At 37.9% G+C, this 12,040-nt stretch overlaps 1 protein-coding gene across 1 annotated transcript; it reads right to left on the minus strand.

Annotated features, from left to right (window-relative positions):
• Positions 1-6,724: 6,724 nt before the first annotated feature.
• LOC148042112 (uncharacterized) lies at positions 6,725-8,953 on the minus strand. Its single transcript, XM_087689255.1, has 2 exons — positions 8,855-8,953; positions 6,725-8,703 (listed from the first exon to the last, which is right to left on the minus strand). Exon 2 carries the CDS (start codon positions 8,507-8,509, stop codon positions 7,034-7,036), a length of 1,476 nt encoding a protein of 491 aa, XP_087545381.1. The 5' UTR covers positions 8,510-8,703; positions 8,855-8,953; the 3' UTR covers positions 6,725-7,033.
• Between the last annotated feature and the right edge of the window lie 3,087 nt (positions 8,954-12,040).

Below are 12,040 nucleotides of genomic sequence, written 5' to 3' on the forward strand. Positions count from 1 at the left end.
AAAAGGAAGTTTGAAGCTGGTCTACCCCCTTATTTACACAGCACCATAAAGGTGTATCCACATGAATCTTTATCTCGCATGATGGAGTATGCCATCATAGCTAAAAGTTTTCATACACCTAGTACATCTTGAAAGTTGGAGATGAGTTCTTATAGAGCTAGATAAGATACGGGGGGTTCACTCATAGTAAAGAAGACATGTCACCTGCGTGTAAGGACTTCTAAAAAGACCCCTATTTATAAAGCTTGCAAGACTAACATATCCCCCTATTTAAGCTTATAAGATATATACATGTATTACTTTTTATGTATCCCCTTTCTTAAATATAAGTCTTCATAGAGCATGTACTAACTTTCTTTTTAAAATTTGGAATTATTCTAAGCAATTAAAAGTATCAAAATGGTCATATCACCAATCTATGGAGAGAGGTGATCAAATGCATCCCCCTCCCCTTCTTTTTTCCTTCTATCCCCTCCTTAAATTTAAGTTTAATATAGGAAATTAAGAGGGGACTACCTCTAATGTATACGCTTAAGTGTCCCCTTCCAAAAAACCCCCTCCCTTACACTCACATGATACCATACAACATCTATAGTCAACCTCCCGAGAGACAAGAGTAGCTCTATGATCAACCAAGAGACAAGACTAATCGAAGAATACCTACCTCTACCCATGACCAATATTCAAAGCTAGAGGGTAACAAGAAGAAGCACAAGTATCTCTCACCCTCTAAGATACAAAAGCACAAAGAGAAAGGAATGTGCTTTCTTTGTGGTGAGTTAGGGCATCTTGTGCCAATGTTTAGCCATGTTAGCACTTCTAAAGAAATGGAAAAAAATATTTTTGTGTACATGATTTTTGTGAGAGAGTCAAAAGAAACTAATGATTCAAGGGCATTTGATACCTCTAATGAACACACAATACCAACTAATGCTTCTAAGTCTTAGACTTTAAAAGAACCCCTCTCTTTAATTGATCAAGCTAGACATGATTTTGTTAAAAAATATGAAGATTGTTTTGGTGATTCACTCCCAGGAGAGTTACCTCCTAAGCACCCGGAAGATCACACAATTGATCTTATCCCAAGCAGTTCACCACCTAACCGACCACCTTACCGAGTAAGTGTAAGTCAGCAAGAGGAGATCCTAAAACAAGTAAATGAGCTATTGGAAAAAGGGTTAGTTTAACTTAGCTCTTCCCCGTACTGCTTTCAAGTCTTGCTTGTTCAAAAGAAAGATGGTTCTTTCCATATGTGCATACACTACAAATCTTTGAGAAAGATCACCATCAAGAATAGTTTTTCTAACCCAAGGATAGATGATATCTTGGATAAGTTGCAAGGGGCTAGTATCTTTAGTCACATTGATGTCAAGAGCGTCTATCATCAGATACGGATAGCACTTGAAGATGTTCATAAGAGAGCTTTTTGTACAACGTTTGGACTATACGAGTTTTTAGTCATGCCATTTGGTTTGACTAATGCATCCACCACATTCAATCAAATGATGGAGATAATTTTTAGACCTCACTCAAAGTTCATATGTGTCTTCTTTGATGATATTCTAATATTTTCACGGTCTTAAGAAGAGCATAGAAAATATCTATCTATTATTTTTCAAGAGCTTCAAAAACATAGACTATAGGTCAATGCTAAGAAGAGTGAAATTTTCCTTTTAGAAATTCATTACTTGGGCCATATTTTTTGTTTCTCACAATCTGGTGAGAATGGATCCTGAGAAGATTTGAGCCATTGTTGAATGGCCTAAACCTACTTCTAAACATGAATTAAAAATTTTCTTGGGCCTATGTTCATACTACACGAGGTTCATACAAGGATTTGTGTATGTTCCATCTCCTCTACATGACCATACTAAGAAGCAAATGCATTTTTGCTGGGGATGAAGGCAACTACAAGCCTTTGAAAGAATTAAGTTTCTTATGACTTAAGAACTAGTTCTCATAGTTTTGGATCTTCAAAAACCTTTTGAAGTTCACTGCCATGCTTCTAGGGATTGCATTGGACCTATGCTTAAGAAAAAGCATCATGTAGTAGCGTTTGAGAGCTGACACCTCAAGGATCATGAGCTACATGCTCCACTATATGAGAAAGAGCTTATGGAAGTGGTATATGCTCTTTAAGTATGGAAACACTATTTACTTGGTGTAGATTTTGTTATTAAAACAGATCACCAAAGTCTAAGATAATTTCTCACTCAGAAGAAGCTCTCAGAGAAACAGATGTATTAGACAAATTTCTTATATATGTTTCACTTTCAAATCCTTTACACTTCTGAAACTAAGAATGTGGTAGTAGATGCTCTATCACAGTGACCTTGAGTGAATGCAATCACAACTGTTTACCATAATGAGTTCATGGATTTACCCAAAATGTATGCAACTAATTTTGACTTCTCAACCATATGGGATCAGCTTAACTCAGGTCAGTCAATTATACCTTACTTGATTCGAGATGGTTATTTGTATCATCATCAAGCAATTTGTGCAGCATTACCATTACAACACAAGGTAATGGATGAAGCACATGCATATCCATATACTGGACATAGGGGTATTATACCCACTACTCAAGCATTGGAAATATATTTCTTTTGGCCCACTCTTAGAGATGACATTGAAAGATATGTTTGCCAGTGTAAGATATGCCAAAAAGTAAAGTATGATAGGAATAAACCACCTAGTCTACTAAAGCAATTACCTATTCCCAATAACCCTTGGGAAAGTATAGCCATGGACTTTATCATGGAGCTTTCTCACACACAAGCAGGCAACGATGCAATCTAGATTATGATTGATAAATTCATTAAGAAAGCACACTTTATACCTCTACGAAAGACAATCAAAGCCGATCATATGGCTAAGCTATTCACTGCTCATATTTTCAAGCATCATGGCATGCCTAAGTCCATTATAAGTGATCGAGATTCCCACATGACCAGGTTCTTTTGGTAAGCTCTCTTCGAGAACCTCAGGACTCGGTTAAAGTTTTCATCCTCTTATCATCCTCAAACGGATGGGCAGAGTGAAAGTGCTAATTCTACTATTATGGACCTTTTGAAATCCTATGTCTCTGATAATCAAAGAGAATGGGAAAAGTATTTGCCTTAAGTAGAGTTTGCAAACAATAATACGGTGCACTCTAGTATTGGTAAGACACCCTTTCAGATCATCTATGGTAAGCCTCATTGACCACCCATTCTTCTTACGAAGGATAAGATCTTTGTAGCAGATGATTTTGTTAGAGACATTGATACAACTTTCACTCAAGTAAAAGCTACTATCCAAAGGACACAAGAGAAATATAAACGTGAAGCTGATAAGCATTTTCGTAAGCTAGATTTCAAGTTGGCACAGTATGTTCTTCTTAAGTTTGAGAAGGCTCGCTTGAAGAAGAAGAAAGGTCAAAAGGGTAAAGTGGTTAAACTTTCTAACTGCTATTATGGCCCTTTTAAGATCCCAGATAAGATAAATGATGTGACTTTTTATTTGGATCTACCAAGTTATTGGAACATTCATAATGCTTTCCATATAACTTTGCCACATCCCTATATTGGAGAACCTCTAATGGAACCAATCAAGGATGATTTACCTAACATAGAAGAAACAAAAGAGCTCCTTCTACGTGAAAGAATTTTACACTATCAAGACAATACTCTAAGCTCATGTAAGGTATTATGGAAGTATTTGGTTAAGTTTAAGAATTATCCCCCATTGGATACTAAGTTTATGACTGAGAGAGAACTACAAGACATTCCAAATCTTCTTAAGGACTATGCATCCCCTCTACAGTTGAGGCCAACTGTTTAGAAGCCAGAGGGATGTAACTAAATTGATTACTTATTATGCATTCTCTAATTGGTAAATTTATATCAATATATTAATGACTCACTTTTCTTTAAGTGTTGATGATGATCTAGCATCGCCATGAGACCATTTAGGGACCAGTATTTCTAATGCATCACTTAATGGGGTAATCAGAGCATTGTGATGAGGATATCTACTACAGGAAATACAAGTTATGAAGGGGGAAGTGTCTGCTAAGTGTAAGAGAATACACAAGAACTAAGGAGTTACACATAAATGAAGATGGATTGGGTTCTAAGAAGAGAAAGTGTATTAGCATTGCATATACATATTTATGTGTGCATCCGGGGACGTCTCGGAATGTTTACTTGTGTGTAATGAGCATTGCATTCATTTGGGGTCATCCTCTCTCTTACAAGTCAAGGTTTAAGGTCTTTTATCTCTTAATGAATTAAGAAGAGAAGTAATTCTTTCATTGAGAAAAACGAGAGAGGTAATTCTCTCACTAAGAAAGACGAGAGGTGTGATCCTCTAGAAGTGAGGAGAGAAGTGATTTTCTCTTTCTAAGGTCTGAGATGACACAAGCTTTTGTATGGAAGTCAATCTTAAGGTTGAGGCCCAAGGCAATCTAATAAACTCTCCTTATCTATGGCTCAAGGTGGTTGCATGGACTATAAGTTAATAATAGAGTTTAAAAATATGTTTTTCTTAAAATAGACATGGTGAATCTATTTTTAAAATATATCGCAATAAAACACCGATCTCTAAAAATGTCCCACGGGGGTTATGAGAAACGAGAAGATCTACAACTTTTGTGTTGGATGTCTTTCCATCCGAGCAGTGCATAGAGAGATATTCTAGAATTGCTACTCCATAGTAGGTCTTGGAATAGCCACATCTTGTATGAAGATCAACCTTTTCAATCTTGGTACTCAAGTCTCTCTCTAAGAAGAGAAGTTCTTAGACTCTAGAAAAGGGAGGCTCTCCTTGGGTGTGGAGGAGGTGAAGGAAGCATCACTTTTCATACATGCAAGAGGAGGAGAGAAGGCGCAAATACTATGGAAGCTCTGTTGAAATCAAGTTCCAAGAGTATGAGAGAAGGTGCAAGTGCTGTGGAAGCTCTGCTGAAATCAAGTTCCAAGAGGAGATCCCTACACATATTGTGTAAAGAGGAGATCCCTACACATAAAGTGTAGGAGAAAATGAGAGACTCAAGAAGGATCAAAAGGTGCCATCTTCCAAGTTGTGCAAGTGTTATCTTGTTGTATATCGTGCAAGGAATCGTGATCTTGTTCCCAAGATCTACAAGTTAAGAATTGGTTTATGTGTAACAGAGGAGCTTGCTCCTTATCAATACTATAACTCCACAAGGGGGGGCACTGGCCCATCTTCCGGTCCCTAGTGTGTTGTCAATCTCTCTATCTCTCTCTCTTTCTCTCTACATCTTTCTTCTCTCTCATCTGTTCTCTCTATGCGCTAGCATAATATTCACCATATATCTTTTAAGTATATAAGAAGGTCGAGCGTGTATCTCGGATCTTATAACAACGCCCGTGAATGTGTGATATGACCACTTCTAAAAGAATCATAGGTAATGCTTCTCCTACCATGTTTTTAAATAATTTTTCAATAGAAAGGATAGAATTGACCACATAAATTTTCTAATAGTAGAAAGGATAGAATTAACCTCATTGAAATTTTGAAGAATCTCAATGATGTGTATGTGTATGTGTATAGTAATTTTCATTATGAAGTTTCTATATTACTCAATTATTAACAAAAAAGTACCTTATATTTTATCTTTTATGCCATTGATGATGCATTTAGAACATTCTCAAGCTTATAGCAATCCTTGATCATTCAACTTAGTTTTCGATACAATACATGTAGAAAATAGTTGCCATCTAAAAGTCTAGATTACATACTTATTCGTATCATTACCAAAATATGAATGATTTCGTGAGTAAGTTTTTTGTTTAAAGGTTAGAAAAGAAGATACATGTTGATATACGATGCATTGGCCTTAGCACTATTGAGATATGATTTGACCATAATACACTTTGATATGTGACGTGTTGGTTCTAGCATCATTGAGATATGGTTTAAACATAATATCAATGTTGTGTTAATGAACTTACTTCGTACATAATTCTTCAGAAAATACATGCTTATTTCTATGATGAATGGGTTGTTACGTAATGTGTGTGTGTGTGTACTAAATGTATGTATATATGCATGCATGTGCACACATACACACACACATGCATAGTTGTGGATTTCTCATTTCGCTTCTTAGAGTGAACAATGAAGATATTTGTGTGTTTGCTTGACATCCTTCTTTTTTGTGAATAATTTTGTTTCATGAAATGACGTTAAGCTAACATTTCTTTCAAATAGACTAGGAGCTCAACTTTAACATGTAAGAAAAGGGTTATTTGTTAAATTAGAAAGAGGCTATGAATTACATCTTTGATCATGTAATCATACAGACATAAGGCATAAACATGTTATAATAATCCAATACGATCCATGGATAGGATTTTGTACACGGTTTGTATACATAGCTCATGTATCGTCTTTACTTTTAGTGAATCCTCTAAAATGCAAGGTCATATAAACGATGGCACTATTTTATAAAAGTAGTGTGAAGCATAAGGCATTGTAAATGTCACCTAAGCAATGCATGTGTAAGTTTAGACAATTTCGAAATTGTTGTTAGCCACCTTGACTCTAAAAGTGAAACCATACCAACAAATACCTTCTATACATGTTTTGTTTAGGTTAGAAGAGATAAAGCACAACAAAAGGTAACTCGAACATAAAAGTACAAGAGGGAATCAAAGTGAATATCTTCATTGTACAAAATAAATAGTAATAACTCATTACCATTAAATGTGCTCATATTCCCTCTTATAAGCTTTAATTATGATTAATTGATAAATGTTCAATGAAAGACAATTGATAAGTTAACATAGAATGTGTCTGTTCTGGTAACAACTGTTTATTGCCTATGTAGTCTTATGAACTCAATGATCACAATCCATGTACACTCTTTCTCGGTTGGCCACACATATGATCATTTGATGTAGAAAAGCCAGACCATTCCAATGCCTAAACCAAGGAAAACAAACACACATCCAGTCTCTCTCTCTCTCTCTCTCTCTCTCTCTCTCTCTCTCTCTCTTCCGAATATATCTACATACAAGTACAACTAATCTGGAGAAGGCAAGTATGGCTGATATTTCTCGAAGGTGATGAACAATTTGCGGAGGTGCTCGTCCATTGAGATGACGACAATATCACCCTTGGCGAGATGGTGCTTCCGCACGTACTTCCCGAATCCCTTGAGGACGTAGTTGGCGGCGTAAGACCAGTACGTGAACTCGAAGTCAATGTCGCGGCCGTCGATCTCGTCGACCATAGGGGTGCGCACGCTGTGCGTAGGCAGGGTGGCCGGGTCCGGCACCCCCAACGATTCTCTCAACTCTTTGTACACCAGCAACCGGTTGTGCCGGCTGGTTGCGTCGGTGAGGCTTAGGGCCTTTCTGTATATTACAACTCTCCTCCTCGCGGGTTCTCTTTCTACTTCTGCGTGAGAAGGTTCCTCGTTCATCCTGTGTTCTCTTTCGGCTTCTGCACGAGCAGGTTCTTCGTTCATCCTGGGCTCCATGCGGGGGGTTGTTGGTTGAGGAAGCCCTAGTGAGAGCATGGCGCCCCAATATTCTCTCTTTGTGCTGGGATCCAGAGAGGTCTGTTTAGGAGGCCCTAGCGAAAGCATGGCGCTCCACACTTTCTTAGTGTCGGGATCAAGAGCCTTTTGGGTTCTCTTTGCCTTCTTCTTCTCGCGATAATCGTGGCCAGTTCTATCGTGGGCATTCCTGTCATGGAAAGCTCTGCCGTAATCTGGGCTTGTAAAATCGCTGATATTCCAGTCATGGTTCGGGTCATCGTGATGTCTCTTCCTTCTGAGCCAGTTCTCGGAGTCATGAGATCTAGGAAAGAGAGGAAACAGATCTAACGTAGGAAATAAAGGAGATTCATCGGCCGTCTGACGATCTGGATCTATGCGCTCCAGCTCTTCGTCCTCATGGTGTTGATACACAGGGCTGAAATGTCCAGGAGAAAGAGGAAACAGACCTAGTGTACGAGGCTGAGTCCTATTTGTAACGTCGTTATATGCATTGCTGATACTACGATGTGAATTTATACGCTCCACCTCGTCAGCCTCTGACAGCTCTTGACTTCTGTTGTCATGAGGTCGGAAAGAGTGACCAAACAGACGTAGGGTAATAGGCGGATTTCTGTTTGTCACGCTATTATCCGCACCTCTAACATTACGATCTGCATTTATGCGCTCCACCTCCTCGGCCTCTAACCGCTCTTGAATTCTGTGGTCATGAGGTCGGAAAGAGTGACCAAACAGACGTAGGGTAATAGGCGGATTTCTGTTTGTCACGCCATTATCCGCACCTCTAACATTACGATCTGCATTCATGCGCTCCACCCCCTCGGCCTCTAACCGCTCTTGAATTCCATGTTCATCCGGAGGGGTGTAACGTCGGAAAGAGTGAGGAATCAGACGTAATGTCGGAAGCAGATTTCTGTTTGTCACGGCATTATCCGCACCTCTGACATTATGATCTGCATTTACTTGGTCCGCCTCTTCGGCCTCGACCAATTTGTCCATTATATTATGGTGATTTCTACTTCGACTTCCAAATGTTCTTCCTGTTCAGCTTTTTCCCGTTGAGATGGCAGAAGCTGGCTGAAGACAGGTTCGCTGACTGGAACACTAGAAGAGTTAGACGCACACCAACCTTGTCTTTAGTCTGATAATTATACTCAGGACGAAGGAATCGAGGGCCGCAGCAGCAGTGTGACCTTCCAAAAAGAGAACGAAATTTGACCGATCAGGCAGGCAGAAAATCTTCGATACGATGTCACATATAGGTAACGGATGATGAACGATCAATTCATTCAGTTATGACAAACGTTTGCACATAGCTTTAGTACAGATCAATGAAGGTCATACAGCTTCGAGATCCTTGATTGCAGATCGATATGTTGCACAGCATCTCAGATACATCAGACGACGCGATGATTGGTGCCGACCCAATGTTTTCACTTCTTTTTACCACATTATGTAGACTTGGCGCTTTGCGCATCTTTGTATATTTCTTGATCTTTTTGGGCATCCCTTTTCCTTGTAACGTAAAATAAAAAATTTTAAAAATAATTCGAACAATACCATGAAGAACAAATTCTCGTTTCTAGAATCATGGCACTCCCTCATATCCTTGCGCCTCATATCCTAGCTTGCGCCTTGATTGCGGATCGTTGCGCACCCTCATATCCTCATGAGTGCGCACGCCATGATTGCCTTTGGTAACACCAGCTTAGCGCCTCATTGCCCCTGCATCTACTCTCGTCACCTCAAGCACTGCCCCCTGCCCCAACCAGTCCATCGTCCCTCCTATCCATGCGCTGATGTGTTGTCTTGTTGCTGGTCAATGAACTTGAAACAAATGTACAACTCACAATAGATTTTGATCCTCGAGAGCTTTTGTCCTCGTTACTATTTTTAATTAAAATGCATTATTGTATGGTGGATTGATATGTAGTTGTTTCTTTTTCTGTAGGGTCCCTTCGATGCTCTTTTGCATCGGGATGAGCTTTTGACTGGCGAGGATCCATAGCTCACGCTTGGATTCGTGGAGTGCACATCCTCTTCTTTTTTGGTCCTATGATCTATGTAGGCATTTTCTATGCACTATGTTATTATCATCCTTTGTATCTTGCTAGGATTCCATGATGCTTTCATTAAGAGATCTTGTATTTATTTAATGTATGAGTCTAATGGATTCAAGTACACTTTGCCTTCATTTTGATGACCATTGTACACTTTATATATAACCCATTTGTAGAATATAATTACAATACTAAATTTTTTTCTTTGTAAGTGTCGATATTAGCTTCGCAAATTTACTACGCGTGTCGCTATTGGTGTCGCAAATCATCGCTATCTGCGAATAACAATGCGCATAGCGATACCAATACCAATAGTTCTATGAAGATGCTAATACCAACGTGTTTAGCGATGGCGGGGACAATTTTTTTGGTGAACTTTTTCATCACTTTAAACGTTGGTATAAGACTTGTATCTTATAATAGCTTTCATTTAAATTCCTTGACTTTTTTCCAAGTTTTATTTAATGTTTTGGCTTGGGAATCCTTTGCATGACATAGTTTAGCAATGTATCCCAAAATCAATACTCGATATTAATTGGAAGGAGTTCCAAGTTTTTTTAAAAATTGCACACATTTTTTTGGAGATTTGTTACTAAAAGACAGAGGAGCCAAATCTAAGTAGTTCAATCACTTCATGACTTTGCCAATATCAATATTCATCACAAAATAAAAATTAGCCATTAATAATAGTCAAGTGAGCTAACCATATTCAAAACATAGATATAAGGCATGGGGGTCACATGGCCAAGCTCAAAATCAAAAGAGAATAAGCATGCTAAACATAATACTTTACAACCCTATTATCCATTTCTAAACTGACAATACTAGACAAAATTATTACAATAAATTTTAATCTTGACAATTTTAATATTTTCACGGCAGGATGTTTCTCCCATTTTATCTAAAGCACGCTCAGTAGAGAAAAAGAAAGAAAAGAGTAGAATTAAAGCTCACACTCAAAACCAACTATGTCAGAATGTTGACAAAGAAAGAACAGGTTCTCCATGTGGAAGCAAAAATGTCTCCTCTAAAAAAGAATGAGAAGGGGAGTGCCAATGTTAGAAAATACCTCAATCCAAAGAAATAGTTTTACATAATATAAGATAAGAAGTTTGATGAAGGAGTCTTAAGCACATCTCCAAAACACTAAACCCATAGGAGAAGAAAAGTTGCACAACATGTTGGTAGTGATTTTGGTTACTTCTTATACTTATATGAAGCTAGAAGAAAACAAATAACAAATGCATCTTCTCTAGAGGCAAGTGATATTGCAATTGAACGTGAGCCACAATATGACAATTGGAAACAAATTATCAGGGAGCTCTAGATTGTTGACTACTTTGACCTCAATGCCAATCTCCCTATATTTATAACAATTACGGAAGGAAATCCATTTGCTCTAGAATGCATTGAAAAAGTGGATAGAAAGACCAATGGAGGAAGAAGTGGTAACCGTGTGCAAGAACACAATGTTGACATACATATATCTAGTCTAAATCCTTGGGGGATTTGCTATAAATATTTATATATAACCTCTACTAGTGTTCCGTGCGTGCTTCGCACGTGCGGAACACTAGGCCGCTTTGTGGCAAACGAAGTTGCCATGCTATCAAACGACATTTTCACTCAATAATCTATTTCTCCCCTTTCTCCTCTTTTCCCTCTCCATTTCCAATATGTTTATTTTGAACTAAAAATAGTTTATAAATTTTGTAATGCAGAACACCAGACATAGAAAGAATCTCTTCTGTGTACCATACTTTCAAACTTTCCTCTTTACATGTACGTAAAAAATCACATGATTGCTTCGAGCAATATTTAAAAACAATAATGTTATACCAAAACAAGTTATAATTGAAGCAAAGACCAAGGACCATAAAAACAATTTCTCCAAGAGATATTTATTTCTCTCACTCTCTCTTTCTCTTTCCCTCTAGTTCTCTCCAGATGTTTACCCTCACACCAAAGTGCATTGAATAATGTGCACTAGTAGTAAAAGATAAAGATCAAACATGTCAATTATTTATATAAAATAAAACTTATAGAAACAAATTAATTGATAGTATGTCTCACCTTTGATAAGAAACCTCGTGCGTATTCCCACTCTTCTTGAGATATATTAATTTCCTCCTCTTTTTCCAGTCTCTCCATTTCCTCATGTAACCAATCTATATCAATATGACGTGGGAGCGCATTTAGATGATCTGGAAATGAGACATTGCGTCCATATCTAGTGCGAAATTCTTGTCTTTCGCATTTTCTTCTTGTCCTTGCTTCATTATATAGTGTTACTCATTTGCTCATTACATCACTATTGAGCACACAAAAACTATTTAACTTACGAAGTTTTTCTTTTGTTAGCACTTTACTCATTCCTTTTCCTTGAGGTACTATAGAGGTCATCCTTAATTCTTCATCATCTTTCCATAGTCGTGGTTGAGAGGGATCCACTTCAGCAAGATATTCAGAG

The sequence above is a fragment of the Lygodium microphyllum genome, chromosome 1, assembly GCF_053477565.2.
Source record: "Lygodium microphyllum isolate KBCC chromosome 1, Lygodium_microphyllum_v1.1.10, whole genome shotgun sequence".
Classification (NCBI taxonomy): Eukaryota; Viridiplantae; Streptophyta; class Polypodiopsida; order Schizaeales; family Lygodiaceae; genus Lygodium; species Lygodium microphyllum.

Excerpts from the sequence above, each read along its gene's own strand:
- LOC148042112 (XM_087689255.1), bottom strand. The coding sequence starts at position 8,509 with ATGGACAAATTGGTCGAGGCCGAAGAGGCGGACCAAGTAAATGCAGAT.